At 39.3% G+C, this 21,219-nt stretch overlaps 1 protein-coding gene across 2 annotated transcripts in view; it reads right to left on the bottom strand.

Moving 5' to 3' along the window:
• zcchc9 (zinc finger, CCHC domain containing 9) overlaps positions 1-17,802 on the bottom strand; it is a 41,863-nt gene extending 24,061 nt beyond the window's left edge. Inside the window, exons 1-4 of one of the 2 annotated variants that reach the window (XM_072582611.1) lie at positions 17,724-17,802; positions 15,129-15,531; positions 5,786-5,939; positions 1,730-1,822 (exon numbers count right to left, since the gene is read on the bottom strand). In XM_072582611.1, the coding sequence (XP_072438712.1) occupies positions 1,730-1,822; positions 5,786-5,939; positions 15,129-15,521 (640 nt within the window). In that variant the 5' untranslated portion in view covers positions 15,522-15,531; positions 17,724-17,802. Of the gene's footprint in view, positions 1-1,729; positions 1,823-5,785; positions 5,940-15,128; positions 15,532-17,532; positions 17,701-17,723 lie in introns of those variants that run through there. The other variant, XM_072582622.1, reaches the window with a different exon arrangement.
• Between the last annotated feature and the right edge of the window lie 3,417 nt (positions 17,803-21,219).

A 21,219-nucleotide genomic window follows, 5' to 3' on the forward strand; every position in this document is an offset into this window, starting at 1 on the left:
TGTAACAATCCAGAGTACGAAAAATCATTTGGCAGAGCGCTGACGTCGATGAGGCAAGAACAGAACTGGGCAGGATTGACTGGAACAAGGGGGTGGTAGAAAAATCAGTAGTTGAATAATGGGCCACCTTCAAAGGGCAGATGATTTGAGTACAGTTCAAGTATTCTTCCTCTAATAGAAAAGGTAGGACTAACAAATGGAGAGTCCCTGGATCACAAAGGAGGTGGAAATGAACATTTGTCTTTACAAAAGAGGGGGATGATACCTGGGTTCTGGTGACACATAAGGAAACTCTGTCAATAAAAGAGTTCAAAATTAACAAGGAAGAAATCTCAAACAGACTGTTTCTACTTAAAGTTGACAAGCCAACGGGATCAGATGAGATGTTTCCAAAGTTTTTAAAAGACGTGAGGCTAGAAATTGTGGTGGCACTGCCCTGGACTTGGGGAAGGTACCAGATCACTGGTGAATTGTAAACATTATGGCCTTGTTCAAGAAAGATTTTAAGACTAATTCTAGCAATTACAGGAAGTATGTTTGCTGACTGCTAAGAAAGCAAGCTAACAGCCATAAGATGCATTGGAAGTTGGAGGTCTTCTCGAATGCAAAGTAGATGGCTGAAGTCATGAAATGGTATCTTGAGTTGGACCAAGAGCGAGCATAAAGGTCTGGTGAGGCTGGTGGTATGCTGATTCTGACTCTTGGGAATGGACAATGGTGTCCATGTTGAATGTAGGGCTGTAATACTGAAGACAGTGTTAAATGATAGCTGGAACAAGAAATTAAAAAGCTGCAGCTACCAGGTATCTTTTAAGCCATCTAGTTTCTTGGGAAGGAGAAGAACATTACTAATAAGGGTAGGCTGTGTGGTATTGGTAAGGTACAAATGCAAGTAAATAAGTTAGTTAGAACTGAACAGCAAGACTCTGAAGTCACCATTTAAAGCTCAAGGGGAAAACTGCAAATAATTTTCTCTCTGTTGAGGTTCTGATATTTTCCATTTCCTTACATTTCTTATCATTGACTCATGCCACAACAGGAAGGGGAAAAATCTGTCCCAAATCTCTACTAGCAAATGCATTTTAAAAACTAAAAATTCAATATGCATAAACAGTATACAGTTCATTTTTGAGACAAATTTATAGAAATTAATTATGGAATTTATAAATGAAGTAGGTTATGACTTTATGATGCTGAGGTTTGTTTTCTCTTTATCAGTTGTCCTTTGCAGATTTCCTATCGCCTACTAAGTATATTTCTGCAGAACCCCATGGGATTCCCTATAATTCCCAAACATAATGTCTACAGCATTAATGTAATTATCAATCCAGTAAATCTTTGCTCCTTTAGTGGGAGATGCCTAGCATTTGCTTAACAACTGGAATCAAGAATCAGTGTCAGATTTCAGTTTTATATTCTAACTATCTTCATGGTCCACTGTGCTCCAGCAAGAGTGGCCCTTGAGAAATTGATAAGACTTAATAAAGAGGTGGTGAATATCCAAATGATAGAGCAGGAAGCATGCTTTAGCATGGGGACCACATTCTGAAGGTATGGCCCATTCCACAAGGAGAAAGATTACAAGCATTAAAGATTACAAGTGTTTACTGTGTCGTAACCTGCATTTACCACTTACGAAAGCATGAAACAAACTTTCATTCTGAAAATTTAAGTTGAACAACAGATGTGGTGCAATGTAAATATTAATTTTTAAAATGCACATTCTTACCATTTGCATATAGTCCTTTTGGGTTATCTGGGCAGGATCTTGAAAGATGTCCCATTTCACCACAAATAAAACATTTTGCAAATGGAAATTCTCCTGTAAAATTCAAGCAATGAAATTTTATCAGCAATTTTAATAAATGATTTCAGAAATGCATTAGAACAAGGAACATAGTAGTGAAGTGAGTTAGCAATCTGTCCAATCACCTTCGGGCTTGAATATCACAGAGTTATAGAAGACAATCCTCTCTCTTTGTAATTGATAGCTCATGAAAACAATTTCAATAAATTTCCTATGGAATGTCAGCCCACATAGCAGCACTACTCACAAACTAACTCACTCTCACGTAGAGAAGCTATGAATTGGCTGGGAGTAAAAACAAAGTCACAGTGGCAAAGAAGGTGCAGTCTACTTAGATTTAGAACTGAAGAAAACTGCCTTGTTTAGGTAAAGAGCAGTTTTTTTAAAATTTAGATATTATAACTGAGTCAGGAGTATTTGATACAAATTTTGGAAAACATTTTTTTCAAATGAATTTTGCTGCTCAGCTTTGCCATCCTTTAATTCATGTGGATCTGAAAAAAACAGAAATGATTTTGGAGTATTAGATTTAGAAAGTATCAGCTTTGTATTTACTGTGTTTACACAAGATGTATTCACTTCACATCAACAATTAACAACAAAAGAAATTATCAATCAATTTAATTTTCATTTGTACATTTCAATGCAGAGAATGGAACACATTTGCTTCTTGTTTGCAGGATAAAGTATTTACAAGTCAGTAACACCAGAGTCAGGGCAATAAACAGCTCACTCCGCATTACTCTCCACAATATTCTAGTCAGCAAAGTACTTCCATTGGCAACAGAATGGCTTTTCATTACACACATAAGCTAAATTTACAGCCTACAAACTTACTAATTAGTGTCAATTAGCTACTTTCTATCAATTTGTTTCCCAGAAATTTACAGACTACAGTCACTGCTGTTCTGAATAATTCAAGAATCTTCAACTCTTTCAATTGCATACTTGACACGATGGTTCAATTGGTAATAGAAGCCTACAAATAAATACGTAACCCAGAGTGTCTCAAGCTCAGTAACCATTCTCTTTTTCTTATTCTTTCGGCGGATGTGGGCATCACCGACTGGGCCAGCATCAACTGCCCATTCAGAACTGTCCTTGAGAAGGTGGTGGTGAGAATTCTTCATGTACTACTTCAGACCATGTGGTGCTGAGAATGGATTCTAGGACTTTTTAAAATTCACTTGTGGGATGTGGGCATCACTTGCTGGCCAGCATTTATCACCCATCCTGAGTTGCCTTTGAACTGATTTGCTTGCTAGACCATTGCAGAGTGCAGTTAAGAGTCAATCACATTGCTGTGGTTCTGGAGTCAGATCTAGGCCAGACCAGGTGAGGATGGCAGATTTCCTTCCCTGAAGGACATTAATGAACCGGATGAGTTTTCCAACAATTGGCAATTATTTTGTGGTCATCAGTAGATTCTTAATTCCAGAACACAAATTCACAACTGAGTCCTCCAGACATTAGTTGAGTTTCTGGATTAATAATGTAGCGATAATACACTTATTATGCCATCCCCTATATTGGCAATGTTATAACTTCAAGTCAGGATGTTATGTGGCTTGTAAGGGAACTTGCAGGTGTTCCAATACCACTACTGTCCCTGTCCATTTCAGTGGTAGAGATTGGGGTTTGGACGTTGATGTTGTAGGAGTCTTGATGAATTACTGCAGTGCATCTCATGTCTGGTACATACTGCTACCACTGTGCTTCAGTGATAGAGGGAGTACATATTTAATGTGGTGGTGGGATAGAAATTAAATGAGCTACTTTGTTCTGAATGGTGTCAAGCTTCTCGAGTGTGGTTGGAGCTGCATTTATCCCGTTAAGTGGAGAAGATTCCATCACACTCTTGGCTCGTGTCTTTCAGATGGTGGACAGACTTTAGGGAGTCAGCAGGTGAGTTGCCAACAGAGAGTTCCCAGCCAGTGACTGCTGATACAGTTCAATTTCTGCTCAATTGATAAACCCCAAATAGTTAAATGTTACAGATTTAATTTATTATTGTCACATGTACTGAGATACAGTGCAAAACTTTGTTTTCTGTGTTAACCAGACAAATCATATCTTATTTAAGTACATCAGGTTAACAGAACAAAATGCAGAATATGGTGTTACAACTACAGAGAAGGTTCAGAGAAAGATCAACCCTCATAAATGAAAGGTCCATTCATAAATCTGATAACAGCAGGGAAGAAGCTGTTCTTAAATCTGCTGGTACATGTTTTCAAACTTTTGTACCTTCTGCCCAATGGAAGAGGATGAAAGAGTATAACCAGGGTGAGAGGGGTCTTTAATTATGTTGGCTGCTTTCCCAAGGCAGTGAGAAGTGTGGACAGAGTCAATGGAAAAAAGTCTAATTTTCATGATGGAATTGGCTGTGTTCACAACTCAGTAATTTTTCGCAGTCTCGGGCAGAACGGTTGCCAAACTAAACTGGGATAATTCAAGATTAGATGCTTTCTATAGTAATGCCATTAAGAGTCAAGAAGAGATGGCTAAATTCTCTCTTGTTGGAAATGGTTCTTGCATGGAACCTGTGTGGCACAAATGTTACTGCCCACTTATAAGGCCATGCCTGAATGTTTTGCTAAAATACATTCATCTTTCTTTGCATAGTAAATAGGTTGCGATAATTGGGCTCAGAATCTCCTTCACAGGCTGGGATTTAACAGCCAGTACTTCAGTTCCTGATCACTATCCATTGGAGCCCGTTGGATCCCTATGTCAACACTGGATGTTGACAGGTTTGGTTTGATTCTGATACTCTTCCATGGCCATCTAGGCTTGCACTATTGCTGAGGTAAAAATTAACTGCCGGGGTAAAATACAACATAATAACTAGTACCCAAGGATATATATTCTAGAATGAGTCAATGCTTAAGAGATGAGAAGGAAACATAGGGAAAGGAAAGCTGTTGCAAATCTGCTATTTTATGTCTACTTCTGTTACTCCAGTAATGTCAAATTTTTGTTGCAAGTTAAATATTCACAGGAGTTCAACATACTGTTTACATTTTTCTTATAATTCCTTCATGGGATGTGAGCGTCATTGACTAGGTTAGCATTTATTACCCAACCCTAAATGCCCAGAAGGCAGTTAAGATTCAACTACATTACTGTGGGTCTGGAATCACTTGTAAGACAAACCAGGTGAAGATAGCAGATTTCCTCCCTTAAAGGATATTAGAGAACCAGATGGATCTTTATAATAATTGACAGCAATCAGCATTAAACTAGCTTTTTAGTCAAGATTTCTATTGTGTTTGAATTTTACCATCTGCTAAGGTGGGATTTTAACCCAAATCACCAGCATATTAACATGGTGCTATGGGAAACTAGTCCACTAACATTACCATCATGAAATTGCTGTCAAGGGGAAGTACAAATAGATCATGGCTTAAAATAATCCAGGGCATATCAAATTATTTTGATTAGCACAAAGACTCATACCCAATATCTGCTTGTGCAGGGATGGGACAGTAAACATACCACAAAATGCACGTCAGTAAGGTACCTCAGTGAAAAACGGTTCAGCTGGATCAAATGATCAATTATTCTTCCAACAGAACAAAGCTGAAGGCTCTTGTGGTGCAGTGATAGTTCTCTAACGCTGAATCAGGTGGCCTGGTTAAAGTCCCACCTGCTCCAGAGGTATATGATAACATTTCCAAACAGGCCAATTAGAAATATCGACTGAACACGTCTGTGATCTACTTAGTCAACCAGCATTTTATTCTGGTGATGTGACTCAATGATTCTACTAGCCACAAAAAAAATAGTTGTTGCTGGTATACAGGGCTGTCCACTGACTAAATAACAGCTCTCCAGATTAACTAGACAGACGGACTTGGTTATTCTGTTAAAGCAGTGTACTAGGTACTCAGAAGAAAGTAAAGCTGTTTCAAAAGGGTTGTTTCTTTATAATGAACATTACACTTATTATAAAGTCATCTACAAGACATTTTTTACCTAAAGCAGGGTCAACCTTTGCTCTGCATTTGCGGATCTCATGTTCTGTGGAACCACATCGGTAACAGATACCACTTCCACTCTCTCCGTCATCTCTGTCCATTTCTGGACACTGGTCCATTCCATGTCCTGTTTTTTTGCAGTGGAAACATATCTTTCCAATTGAAGGAGGAAAACAGAAATATTCAGATGCTTTATTCAACTGCACAAGTATAATAAAGTTTGACATAACATCTTATTGATAAACTCAATTAAAATAATTACAATATCTCTTATTATTGAGCAGGGTAAATTGAGTATTCCCTCTCAAATGGCCTAGCAAGCTACTAATCCAAGAGCAAATTAGGGATGGAAGACAAATGCTACCATTATCCAAATCTCAAATAATTAATTTAATATCCCAAAGAAATAGAATACTAGTATGAGCTCAGGGTACCCCACCTACCAATTTCATCATATCGGGAAATTTAGGGGCAAGTGCAAGTCAAGAAATTCTATATATCCTGCAATAAGTTCTATAATTTATTTCGATAGTATACATGACCGTGCTCTTGGATTTATGTCTAATTGCTTAAAGATTTACAAGGATGTTGCCAGGGTTGGAGGATTTGAGCTATAGGGAGAGGCTGATTAGGCTGGGGCTGTTTTCCCTGGAGCGTCAGAGGCTGAGGGGTGACCTTGTAGAGGTTTATAAAATCATGAGGGGCATGGATAGGATAAATAGACAAAGTCTTTTCCCAGGGGTGGGGGAGTCCAGAACTAGAGGGCATAGGTTTAAGGTGAGAGGGGAAAGATTTAAAAGGGACCTAAGGGGCAACTTTTTCACACAGAGGGTGGTACATCTATGGAATGACCTGCCAGAGGAAGTGGTGAAAGTTGGTGCAATTGTAACATTTAAAAGGCATCTGGATGGGTATATGAATAGGAGGGGTTGAGAGTTTATGGGCCAAGTGCTGGCAAGTGGGACTAGATTAATTAGGATATTTGGTCGGCATGGACAAGTTGGATCGAAGGGTCTGTTTCCGTGCTGTACATCTCTAATGATTCTAGCAATGGGCAGCTGCTCCTCATTGATTATGTGCAACAGTGTTCATATTTGTTTTAAAGAAAGTAAGCTGTACAAAGGTTAAGCAATCAAATTTGAGGTGGGCTAATATATTCAAGTATTGAATTGTTTTTAAATTGCAACAATTGTCATTTGCAATAGCTAGAGAAATATGAGTCTTTAAGTGTATATCCTAAAATAGCTGCAAATGGATGGAAATTTAAAGGTGACGACCGTTTAAATTTTGACCCAAGATGATAGTACCAGTAGTTTCGAAGGTGAAATCACTACCTACTTAAGAAAAAGGCCCACAAAAGGCTGCAGGCAAGAAAATGTTAATAAACATAATTTACAGAAATCAGTCATTCAGCCCAAGTGATCGCTGCCTATGTTTATGCCTGTTCATGCCCTACATCATCTAACCTCATTAATATATCCTGCCTTTCCTTTCTCCCTTAGGTACCTATCTAGTTTCCCTGTAAATGACTGCAGTGGTATTTTTGTGTTCTCATTACTTTATGATGCAGATATTTCTCATTAACCTATTGGATTTATTAGTGACTTTTCAATATTTATGTTCCCTGGTTTTGGGCTCCTCCACACATGGAAACATCTTCTCTATTAAATCTTCCATAATTTGCAAAGATCTCCACTCAGTTTTGCTCTTATACAGTTAAAAGCTCCAGTTAGATTTGCTTCTCCTAATAGTTATAACCTCAGATACTAACTTCAAAACACAGGAATGACAGGGAGTGTGCCAAAGCTCAGTTAAAGCAGAAAGAAAACAAAAATGTGTTGAGGATTGAGTTATTTTCATCCATGCCAATCAAAGTAACATTGATCTGTAGCTGCAAGGACAGAACATCTGTGTGAAACACTGAGCCAGAGCCGCTGAAAAGAGTAATGAGGTCTGTAGGAACACAGTTATTAATATTCAAAGCAGCCAACAATTTGTCATGAGAAAAAGACACTCCATGAATTGCAAATTGCCACAATTTGCTTTCCAACATTTGCGATTTCCAAGTTAGATATGATTTGCAAAAATGATGCCTTGGACTTAACCTTCACATGATTTTTAGGACACTGTTTCATTGACACGTCAATTGCCCATCAACCTGCAACAGAGTTAAGCTTGAAACTCATCAGCATATGCAGGTTTTAACAATGTGCTAAGGACTGCCAATCAGACTTTCATATACAGAAAGTAAAGAATTATAAATGTAGTGAATTGATGCAAGTTTTAAAACATATGAATTACAATGTTGTTGCCAACACAGGGACATGGTTGAGGGACGGTCAAGACTGGCAACTCTACATTCTAGAGCTTAGGATCTTCAAGCAGGATAGGGATGAGTGTAAAAGAGGTGGTGATGTTACATTATTAAGGATCAGTTACTGCCTAAGGAGATAGAATATATTGTAAGGGTCTTCAAATGAGGCTTTGAGAGTAGAAAACAAAAAAATTGTGAATGTTGAAAATCATAAACAAAAACAGAAGTTGCTGGAAAGGCTCAGCACGTCTGGCAGCATCTGTGGAGAGAAATCAGAGTTAGCGTTTTGGGTTCAGTGTCCCTTCCTCAGAGCTAATGGTAACTAGGAAAACGTTAGTTTAATGCAAAGGTGGACTGTGTATCCATGAATAACTTCATTCTCCCAGGCTGATTGTTATCCACTTTGTCTGTCCAACTGTTCCCGTCTCTCTTTGGGCTGTATCTCCAACTACTTTTTACTCCTTGCCCCTTCCCCCACCCTCACACCCATCCTACCTTCTGCAGGATGGGTTAATAGGGTTGTGAAGAAGCCATAGGAGACACTTTATCAGTCACGGTATAAGTTACAAATGCAGGGAGATCATGCTGGAACTGCCCAGGACATTGGTTAGCCACCGCTGCAGTACTGGTCACTGCACTATAGGAATGGTGTGACTGCACTGCAAGGGGGTGTTGAAGAGATTTTCAAGGATATTGCCTGAGATGAAGCAGTTTAGCTATGAAGGGAGGCTGAATAAGCTCAGGTTTTTTTTGGAGCAGAGAAGGCTTAGAGGGGATCGTATTGAGCTGTATAAGAGTATAAGCAGCATGGACAGGGTGGATAGAAAGCTGCTGATCCCCTTAGTTAAAAGATCAATAACAAAGGGTCATTATTTTAATGTGAAAGGCATTTTACACCTAGAAAGTAGTGGGAATCTGGAATGCAATACCTGGGAAGGTAGGTGAGGCAGGAAACTTCACAATCTTTAAATAAAGTACTTGGAAAATTGACAGACCTTGGTATCCAGTATTCTCCAAGATACCCAGCAGTGCTTCGCTTTATGTATGATGGGTCTGTGCGTTCTTTTGACTCCTCGGAAAGTGAACAATTTTTTTGGACACTTTAAAATAGACCGATAATGTAAAGTGAGTGGATAATAGTGATCCTTTTCTCCTTTATTTTTTAAGATGTTGCTGAACCCTTTTTTTTCTGATAATAATGAGTGATAATGTATGCTTGGGGATGGGTAGAGTTCTACTTTGAATTTCCTTGTTAATAGTTTATTTTATTTTCCTCCTTTCTTTTGGCCAGAGTCAGGGATGCGGCTCAAGCTGGAAAGAGATATGAAGGTGTTTTTGGGATATGCAAGTGCTCCCTGTGGGCAGAGGTAGAGCCCCTTCTTAAGAGTGTTGTATTTGGTTTTTTTGTATATGTAGTTATTAGGGTGTCAGATGTATAGTTTTAGCTTATGTATCTTTTAGGTTTTGTGATTTTCTTTGTTTACACTCAGCAGTTGTTAAGTCGAGTTCTTCCTTTTTAGATAATAAAAGATGTTATAGAGAGTCATGGCTAATTATGGCCTCAACTGGTGTACCTGGAATGTCAGAGGGATACATTCGCTGATTTAAAGGAAAAAAGATGTTTTCCAGTCTTAGAAAGGAGAGGGTGAACATTGCCTTTTTATAGGAGACTCATCTTAAAGATAAAGAAGATTTGAAATTGCAACAAGGTGGATTTGATCGGATGCACATCTCTTCCTTAAATTCTAGAAGCACAGTATAGCCACACTCATTAGGAAGAACCTTTCATTTAAGGTGCTAGAGCAAATTAATGATGAGTATGGGCGCTTTATTATTCTCAAGGCCTCAATACATGGAGAAGAGTACAGTATCTTGAATGTTTATTGTCCCCCAGTGCATCCCCTTAAGTTTTTGATAGACACATTGTCCAACTTGATGGCTCTTGCACCGTTACTCATTATTATAGGGGGGAAGACTTTAATTGCCTTATCCTGCTGTGGATAGAATGCCAAGGGGCCCCTCAACGATCTAAACAATTAGTGGATTGATGTGCGAAATTGCGATTCATAGATGTCTGGAGGCGTCTCCATCCCATGGGTAGGGACTTTACATTTTTCTCTAAATCGCACAAATCTGATCCTCTGGTGACAGTTCTCAGCAATGGTGTGAAGTCTAGTAAATTTAATATTTGTAGGGGCAGACAGCAAGGTTGTCCCTTCTCACCATTACTTTTCACATTGGTGATTGTGCCGCTGGCAGAGGCAATCCATAGAGATCCTAATATAGCCGCCACAAAGGTAGGATCTAAATCACATAAGATCTCACTATATGCAGATGATGCTCTTGTTTTCCTGTCGAACCCAGTGGTCTCTGTATCTTATCTGATACAATGCATCAATTCATTTGGTTCCTTTTCAGGTTATAAGATTAATTTCTCAAAATTGGAAGTTATAACTATGGGGGGTGGGGGGGGGAAGAAAGAGGATAGTTCTTAGGAGAGTATTTGAGTTGGGTTTGCGAATTACAGTTCCCCGTTAAATGGTCACACGAGGGTTTTCTTTATTTAGGCATCTTTATTACTCCTGCCTTTGATCAGCTGCTTACGGCTAATCTTTCCCATTCGCTTGACAGGATTAAGTAAGATCTTCAGTGACGGGAGGAGCTTCCAATATGCTGGCTAGGCCAGGTAGCTCTTATCAAAATGAATGTTCACCTCCACTTGTTATATCCTATACAAATGCTTCCCTTAATGTTTCCTAGGCAAACATCCCAGAGATTTAATGGATGGTCTAGCTTCTTTATTTGGTGCCGTAGGCAACCTCTTATCAAGCTGTCTAAGTTTTGGTTGCCTCAGGGGTTGTGGGGGAGGGGGGTTTGGGATCTGGAAGGGAGAATGCATGGGGGGCCATTTGCGAGAATGCAAGGAAGATTTTGATCTGTAATAGGACCTATGCCATGCAGCTAAAGATTTTGCATGGGGTCCATTTGGTCATTGGTTGTGGTCTTGCCGTAACCTCTGTATATATTGGAATGCTGCGGCAGGAGTTATAGAGAGAGTCTTTGGGGTCAATGTTAAGATGGATTGTATCTCTCTCCTCCTGGGCCGCCCCAATATACTCTCACTGGACGCTCATGAGAAAAAAATTTTTTAATACTCTTGCTTTCTGTGCAAGGAAAAATATTCTAATGTATTGGATCTCTGAAAAACCCCCGCCCCGGTCTGTCGGGTTGACATAAGCTTACGTAATGTATTCCTCTGGACCATTTTACGAATATGGTACACCGGGAAAGTGAAAATTTTTAGAGGCTATGGTAGCTGTTTCGGGACTATTTGGATGTAGATTTACTTGACATTTTAACTGGGGCTTTTGTGTAGCCAAGGATGGTCTGATCTAGTCTATGTGATGTCCTTGAAGGAAGAATTTCAAATACATTTGTGTAACACTTAGGGCTCTCGGAGGTCGGGAGCTAATGTTTTGTTGTTTTATTTATTGATCTTTGTTTTATTTATTACCTTTATTGATCTGCCTATTTTTCACAAGAGTATAGTTGTGTTTTGTTTATGTTGTAGGTTTTTTTTCCCTCTTTTGCTGTTATATACATATAGAGCAATGTTTTTTCTCTCAGCTTGTTGATGTTGTAAGGTAATTTTTTTTTGTAATTTTATAAAAAACTCTTTCAATCAAAAAAATCTACTAAAAAAAGTACTTGAATGAGCAGTTGAAATGCTATAACATTCAAGACTATGGGCCAAGTGCTGGTAAGTGGGACTAGTGTTGATTTACAGCAGTTTTTTGGTGGTGGACTGAATGGGTCTCTTCTGCACTGTCATGATTCATACTAATCTTAGTTAGGATTATAATGAGGAGAAATATTTTTCAATCTGAGGCAGTGGTTTCCAATCTATTTAAGCAGGAGATCACTTTTCAATTTAAGTACATCACAGGTCCTATCACCAAGAAAATATCGAATAAATAGTTTGATTTAGTGCTATATTAATTTAAAACCAAACGTACATAATTATTAATTTTGTCCTGAACCCAGTAATTCTCAGCATTACACATGAGAGTATACATTATCTGCCAGTGCCTTGAAGTCTGGATTGTAGTTTGAGTCTGTTGTTGAATACAGACTGAAAGGCAGGTGAAAAGCCTATCAATATTCCCTGTTGTCCAAGGCTTTCATCCTTGCTAATTACCACATCAATTTGTGTATCATCTGAAAACTCACTGATCAAATCTCCTATATTTGTGTCTAAATAATTACTATATGCCACATACAGTAAAGGACTCAGCACCAAATCCTACAGTACACCACTGCACACAGATTTCCAATCACTAAAATAACCTCTGACCATCACCCTCTGCCCTACAGCCACTCAGCTAATTTTGGATTCAATGTGCCAAACTGCTCTGGATCCAATGGGTTTTATCTGCTGATGATTGCCCATGTGACAGCTTAACAAAAGCCTTACTGAAATCCATGTAGACTTCAGCATATGCACAATACTCATCCACACACCTCACCACCTCCTCAAAAAAAATTCAATGCAACCTGTCAGACATGATCTCCCCCTTGACAATGACATGCTGAATATTCTTGGTTAATCATTCAATGAAGATTAAGTCAATCCTCTGAACTTTTTCCAAAGGGTTCCCTGCCACTGATGTTAGACTCACTGGTTTAACCCTACCAGATTCTATGAACAATGTAACCCATTAACTGCCCTTCAGTTCTCTGGAACCTTTCCCATGTCCAGAGATGATTTGAAAATTAATGTCAGAACCCCGACAATCTCCTTCTTTGCTTTCCACAACAACTTGGAATACATCTTCTCCAGCCCTGGGGATTGATCCAAATTTAAGATAGTTAAAACTGTTAATACTTCCTCTGTTTCAGTTGGAATTTGTTCAAATATATCACCGTGCCCCTCCCTGATTTCTGTATTTATATTGTCTTTCAGTTGGTATCTACCATAATCTTTTCTTTTTCTGCTTATCCAATCCTGCACATTCTTTTAAATCCAAGGTTCTCTGAATATGCTGGTCCCATGCTTCAGCTTTACAGGAACATGTTGGCCCTATACTCTCACTATTTCCTTTTCCAAAGTCTTCTACTTTTCCGTTGTAGATTTTCCAACAACTAGCTGTGCCCAGTTCACTTTGGCAAGAACCTGTCTTATTATCCAAAAATCAGCCTGTCACAAATTTACAACCTTTACTTCTGGTCCATCTTTGTCCTTTTCTTGACTGCCATAAATATTACTGAGTTATGGTCACCATCACCAACATGTTTTCACCATTGACACATCTACCACTTACCCAACTTTATTCCCTTACATTAGGTGCAACATTGCTCCCTCTCTCATAGGACTTCCCTCGTGCTGGCTTAAAAAGCTCTATGGATACATTTTAAGAATTCCATTATCTCTAAACCTTTTACACTTTTTTCTATCCCAGCCAGCTAATAGCTAAATGACAATAGCGCAACTAAATGGTGTTCATAGTGACTCTCTCATCATGAACAATGGAATTTAATTATGGTCAAAAGAAATCAAAACTACAGAATCTCAACCACTCTGCAAAACTAAAGATTGTGAAAACAACTCTACAACTGCAAATCCTAATGCTACCAGTCCACTGTAATGTGCAATTAATTCATAGATTGATTCCTATTTGTTTTTTAAATTATCATCATTTTGTACTCATCTCATTTGATTGTACGTATGTTGCGTTACTAATTCTTCTGGTATTTAGTAATTAATAAGCTCACTCTTTGTTAATACAAGAAAGTCTGATTAAATTGTCTTCTTTAAAAATATAAGTTCATTTGAGTCTTGGAGAAAATTATTCATAAGGAAGGTTTTTTTTATTAACCTTGTTGTGACAAACCAAGGTGAGGGGGAACTCAGACAGGGAGGTGAGTATCCCTTCTCACCTGGAAACTTAGCAGTTAGACTGCCAGGGGTCTGCTTGTAACAAATCACAATTACTAAACTGAAATATCTCCTCATCTCCAACTTCAGCCTAGGTAGTATCCTGCATTATAGGCATGGCTATTTTTCTATTTCTAAGGAAAACTAATCTGTCTCAAAATTTGATGATTTTATATTTTTTCTTGCAGTTTATTTTGCCATTTTCTTTATGACCTGAATAATTCTATTCACAAATGTCCTGACTTGATATGCTTATATACAGGATGCCAATGCAGATTGTTGGCATGTTCACCAGTGCAAGACCTGCTTGTAGGTATCAGAATTGATTGGAAAATACATTTTGTAGGATTTTAATTATTTGTCTTTTGAGGTCTAGTCAAGATGTTATTACAGAAGGCAGGAATTTCAGACACAAATGATAAAGGTGAGTGACTTAAATTGTTCATCTTAGGAGTCATGAACTATTTTAGTTCATTTATAGCTTCTTATATCCTTCAGGTTTTTTTTCTGATAGTCAAGACTTTAGAAGCAATCAAAATCTAACACATATTAGAGATCAATCATCGATCGTTTTCTTCTAAACTACCAACTGGCACAATATGGGTTTGCATTTGGCAGCAGCTCCTGGTTTTAGTTTGAGCACACTAAATATAACATACTGATAACTGTGAACCTGTGCATTATGTTTTACCATAAGCAACAACTACTTTGCACCTAAATAAGCTTTCAGGTTGGCAAATTTGCATTATGTTCAATTTCTGCAAACTTAATGAGGCACTACCAAAACTTTGAAAAATTTTTTTTCAACATTTAAAAAGTAATTCTTACAGGATAAAAGTAAAATACCATTTTTATCCTATGGTGATTATTTCACACATGTGTGAATCATATTTTATATCCTAATGCAGTTATTATGATTAAATGGCACATTATTCTCACCTACATGAGAATTTCCATTGGACAAAGGTTAGATGAACATGTAAGGTTAAACTATATTTTTGAGTTTTCATAATTCGTTTACTTTAAATATTGCTCTGGATAAATATTTAGGGTATTAGGTATCATGATGGCTCAACTACATTTAAAAATTACCATGGCATTTTTCTTTTGCATTTGCCTCTTCAATCTTCTGTGCTCCCGTCTCTGGTCCTTCTTCAGAGATAATGCTGCATCAACTTTTAACTTCTCACTGTCTGCTGCCACCAATGTTCCTTTGTGGAGAACCTGACCTGTTTCTTTCAGGTAATCCATAAACCCATTAACATCTTCACTGTGATATTCCTCTTTGATGTGATACCATTCACTTTCCTTCCGTTTTGATTTGTTTGGAATTCTTCCATCCTTGGCTTGCTGCTTTTCACCCCGACTGTTTTTCACTATTGTCTTACTGGGGTCTCTACCACCATTCTGTTTCAGCTGACTCCATGGTGTGGCTTCCAGGACCTTCTTTTTATGGACGTTGTTAGCACGAGCCCAACGTGTCATTGTTTTCTTTCTATGACAATGCAGAGTAAGAGAAGGTTTAATGAAAACTACAATACATAAAATCTTAGCCTAACATTTATATTGTGTAAGAGAATGAAACAAACAGAAGTTGATTTATTCAGTCACAATAAAAAGGCCTTGAGCATGGATTTCTGGAAAAATAAACATCTCAAAGGTTTATCCTTGTCAAGTTCCACTCAATTGGTAATAATTGGAACTATCTGAGAACGACAAACCACCTGCAGCGTCAAGTGACGTTCCCATGTTTGCCGATACTGCCTAGGCTCAGAATGGCTACATGAATAGGACAATGAAGTTTGACATTCATTAACACTGATTTCAGAAGAGCAAGGAAAAAGATATGAAAGGATAATTGTCTTCCCAAAAGGTCCAAAAGTATTTTACAAACATAGAAAAATTAAGAAAAGGAATAGGCTGTTCAGTCTGTCAAGGTAAAAACAATGACTGCAGATTCTGGAAACCAGATTCTGGATTAGTGGTGCTGGAAGAGCACAGCAGTTCAGGCAGCCTCCGAGGAGCAGTAAAATCGACGTTTCGGGAAAAAGCCCTTCATCAGGAATAAAGCTGTTCAGTCTGTCAAGTCTACTATGCCCTTCAACATGATTATGGCTGATTCTTCAAGTCAATGCCATATTCCTACTTTCTCACATATCTTTTATACTTTTAATACCTCAAAATTGAAGAATTTCTTTCTGGAATACATGCACCAATACTCTCTCCACAGAAATCCACAGGTTGAATACTGTCTGAGTGAAGAACTGTTTCCTTATCATGGTCCTAAATGCCTATCCCATATTCTGAGTGGTGAACACTCCCAGTCCTCCAACAGGTGGAAAACATCCTGCCTGTATGTAGTCTCTTCAGTCCGAGTAGAATTTCATACCTTCCAACTAGAATCCCCCTCATTCTTTTAAAGTCTAGTAAATACAGGCTGAGTTGAACCAATCTCTTTTCATATGACAGTCCCCCTATCTCCAGTATTAGCCTAGTGAATCTTTGCTGCACTACCTTGATGGCAAATGGATCTTACCTTAGGTAGGGGGATAAATTTAAATGCAGTTAGGCAAACACAAGTACAAATTATAGTTACTCATCAAATGGTCTTTTGTCACTGCCTCTTCGTCAGGAACAAGGCACTTCAAATCCATTTATAAACATAGTTGATTAGATTTGAGAACATAGGGAACATGCATAGGGGTTTGGAGAAAGAAAAATAGAATTGGGCTGTTTGGATGGCTCATTGAAAAGGCTGGAAAAGGCAAGATGACCCCAATAACTTTCTACAGCACTGTATGATTTTATAACAGATGTGCCAATTAATGAGCACATCATCCAAAACAGTATGAATACAGCCTGTGAAACACATACAAAGTATAAAGGATGTGGAGGTGCCGGTACTGGACTAGAATGAACAAAATCAGAAGGTGAAGAGGCTGATGAAGTGGCTACGGTCCAAAGACTTGTGATTTCAAATAAACCTGTCGACCTATAACCTGGTGTCGTGTGATTTCTAACCGAGTATAAAGGGACATAGCCAAAAAAAACCTTTGCCATGCTTATCAGGGACACCCAAAATTGAAGTTTATGTCATACAAAGGGTGACAGTGGGTCTTTTCTTTCTCTAAACTCATGCCTAATTCTGATGTTACACAATGAGCTGCTCATTTGCAGAGTTAAAAGTCACACAACACCAGGTTATAGTCCAACAGGTTTAATTGGAAGCACACATGTACAAATTATAGTTACTCATCAAAGAGTCATTTGTCACTGTGTGCTTCCAATTAAACCTGTTGTACTATAACCTGGTGTTGTGAGATTTTTAACTTTGTACACCCCAGTCCAACACCGGCTTCTCCAAATAATTTGCAGAGTAACTGTTTTTGGTTTTGAAGCCACACTGATGCCATGGTTGATCTGGTTAAAAGGCGATCCCCCAGATATTGCTGGTGTGTTCATGGTGATGGGTGTGAATGACCGAAGTGGTCATTACCCTGGCCGTAGATGTGACCGGCCAGGCCAGGCCAGGCCAGGACGGGTGATAGCAGGAGCTGGCGATGGCGGGGAGGAGGGAGTCAGGGTCTCCTGCCCCCTTCGGGAGGGTGAGGGATGGGAGTAGGGCGGCGGGGAGAGTCCAAGGACCAAGCACCGACTCGCACAGCCCCATCTGAACCGGCATCTTACCTAGAACCTTACTTCCGGTGTCACGATCAAACCGATCCGTGCGCTCCCGGAGTGCACCAGAAAGGTTCCTACCCCTGACTGCCCCAAATCCCAGTGAGGCACAGCCTCCAGGGACACGGAAATCAAAGGGAAAGATCACTGTGTCCCCTCCACCCAAAATTAACAGGGAGAAAGATCACTGTTTATATAGAAATGGGAAATTAACAGGGAGAAAGATCACTGTTTGTTCAGAAATGGGAAATTAACAGGGAGAAACATCACTGATATTTGAGCAGAGGGGAAAAGCATTAACTGTTACAAGTCCAGGGAAGCAATAGAAGGAAATCACTGGAAGGTAAAGAAACGGGGAATTTACAGATTGGGATGGCACAGTGGCTCAGCCTCACAGCACCAGTGTCCCAGGTTTGATTCCAGCCTCGGGCGACTGTCTGTGTGGAGTTTGCACATTCTGCCAGTGTCTGCTCAGTTTCCTCCCACAGTCCAAAGAGGGATATGGGCTGGGTGCTGGCAGGTGGGACTAGATTGGGTTGGGATGTCTATTCAACATGGACGGGTTGGACCAAAGGGTCTGTTTCCATGCTGTACATCTCTATGACTCTATGTGCAGGTCAGGTGAACTGGCCATGCAAAGTTGCCCATAGTGTTAGGTACATTAGTCAGAGAGAAATGGGTCTATAATGACGGAGGAACAAGAACTGTTGTGTTCTGGTCTTCTTGTCTACAGAATGATATTCTGGCTATGTTGGGATTTCAACAAAGGCTGACTAGACTGATGAAGGGTCACTGGACTTGAAATGTTAACTCTGGTTTTCTCTCTACAGATGCTGCCAGACCTGCTGAGTTTCTCCAGTGCTTTCTGTTTGTGTTAAGGTTTACCAGCTTTATTTTTAGGACTGCAGGACTGGCATTTGAACAAACACTAGAGTAATTTGGAGTATATTAACTGGAGTTTAGAAGAAGGGGAGTGTATCATAGAATCCTATACAGTTGTAACAGGAATAGGCTGGGTAAATGTTAGCGTAATTAAATCTCTTCAGTGCAGATAGAAATAATTTCGGCCCATTAAGTCCTCACCGACCCTCGAATGAGCATCCCACCAGACCCACTCCCCCACACTATCCCCATATTCCTGCATTCCCCATGGCTAATTCATGTAGCCTGCACATCTCTAACCACTATGGGGCAATTTATCATGGCCAAACCACCTAATGTGCACATCTCTGGACTGTGGGAGGAAACCGGAGCACCTGGCAGAAACTTACGCAGGCACAGGGAGAATGTGCAAATGGCTCACAGTTACCCAAGGCTGAAATTGAACCTGGGTCCTTGGCATTGTGAAGCAGCAGTACCATAGTGTCGCCTGTGTTCCCAAAAGCCTGGCAAGTCCAGGAACAGTGGTTACACGCTGAAGATATGGAATAGGCCATTTAGGACTGAGATGAGGAGTAATTTCTTCACCCAAAGAGTGATCTGCTTTTCGAATTCTATGTCCCAGAAGGTGGTTGAGGCCAACACATTGAATACTTTTGTGAAGGAGATAGATATGTTCCGTCAGGCTAAAGGATATTAAAGGGGGCAAAAGCCAGAACAGAGTACAGATCATATTGAATGGCTGAAAGGGCTTGAAGGGCTGAATGGCCGACTTCTGTTTCTGTTTTCTATAATCTGTTCCAATTTTTCTATTAGGCAATAAACATGAGAGTAAGTTACTGACAGTTCCAAGATCAGGGAATAAAAAAGGAGAAAATCACTGACAGTTTCAGGAACAAGAAATAACTGTCGTAAAATCCTGACTCTTCTAGGAAAAGGCAACTAATAGACGGCAGACCACTGACTGTTCCAGTACCAGGAGAAACAACACAGGAAAAAAAATAGTGACCACTCCATGAACAGGGAATCAACACCGAGAAAACCACTGACAGTTCCAGGAACAGGGACTTAGCAGATAAATTCACTGCCTCATACAGAATAGAGAAATAGAATGGAGAAAATCAAACTACTCTGGAAACAGGGAATAAACATAGGGAAATTACTGACTGTTTTTGGAACAGGAAGAAAATCACTGACACAGAAACAGGGAATAAAAAGGAAAGAAATCTGAGACTCTTATGGACAAGGATATGATCATAAAGCTAGTCACTGACTGCTGCAGAAACAGGTAATATGCAGAGAGAAAACCACTGGCTAATCTAGGAATCAGCATCACTGATGCTTCCAGGAAAAAGGAATGAACAGAGGGAAACCAATGAATGTTCCAGGCATTGAGAAATAATAAGGAAGACATCAATGACAGTTATAGAAACAGGGAATTAACAGGTTGAAGATCACTGACTATTCTAGGAGCAGGGAATAAAAGGGAGAATTTAGATGACTCTTGAAGAATTAGCAGATTAACAGGGAGGAACTCGCTGACTCTTCCAGCAACAGGGAATAAACGGGGAAAATCACCAAGTCTTGCTGGAACAGGGAATAAATAGGGAGAAAATCACTGATTGAGACCATAAGACTAGAGAATGAAGAAGCAGAAGTAGGCCATTCAACCCATCAAATCTATTCAATTAGATCATGGCTGATCTGATTATCCTCAACTCCATTTTCCAGTCTTTCTCCAAAAGCCTTGCTTCCTTAACTGATTAAAAATCTAACTATCTCAGCCTTGACTATACTCAATGACCCAAACTCTACTGCATTCTGTGGTAAAAAAAACTCCATGGATTGACAACCCTCTGAATGAGGAATTTCCTCTTCATCTCTGTCTTAAAGTAGTGTCTCCTTATTCTGACATTATGCCCTCTCGTCTCAGACTCTTTCACAAGTGGAAACAGGTCCTTTCCGCATCTAACCTCATGTACCCTAAGAGACATGTACGTTTCAATGAGGTCACCACTCATGCTTGTAAACTTTAATGAGTACAGGCCCAATTTGCTCAACCTCTCCTCATAAGCCAGTCACTCCATAGCTATTACCAGCCTCGTGAGCCTTCTCTGGACAGCCTCCATCTTGCCTTTCCTTAGATTCCAGCTGTGGTCTTACTAACGTCTAATGTTGTTTTAGCAAGACTTCACTATTTTTATACTCCATTCCCTATAAAATAAAGGACAGCATCCATTTGCTTTCCCTATTACCTACTGACCTTTTAAGCCAGTTTGTTTCAGATTTACCAACGAGGACTTCCAAATCCCACTGTGCTGTAGCTTTCTACAGTATTTCCATTTAAATAATGTTCAGCTCTAATGACCAAGTGCTTAACCTCATTGTTTTTCCATATTATATTGACTCTAACAGGTCATATTCTCCACTAGCTTAATCTGTCCTATCCTTCTGCAAACTCTTTCTGTTTTCCTCCACAAACCTGGCTGTAGTGCATTCACTTTCCACATCCAGGAGCATGGTAAAAACCTGGAGAAAAATTGCTGACTGTTCTAGGAACAAGAAACCAACTGGGAGGAAATCACAGACTCTTACAGGTACAGGGAATTTAAAGAGAGAAAATGAT

Source organism: Chiloscyllium punctatum, chromosome 2, assembly GCF_047496795.1.
Source record: "Chiloscyllium punctatum isolate Juve2018m chromosome 2, sChiPun1.3, whole genome shotgun sequence".
NCBI classification, from domain to species: Eukaryota; Metazoa; Chordata; class Chondrichthyes; order Orectolobiformes; family Hemiscylliidae; genus Chiloscyllium; species Chiloscyllium punctatum.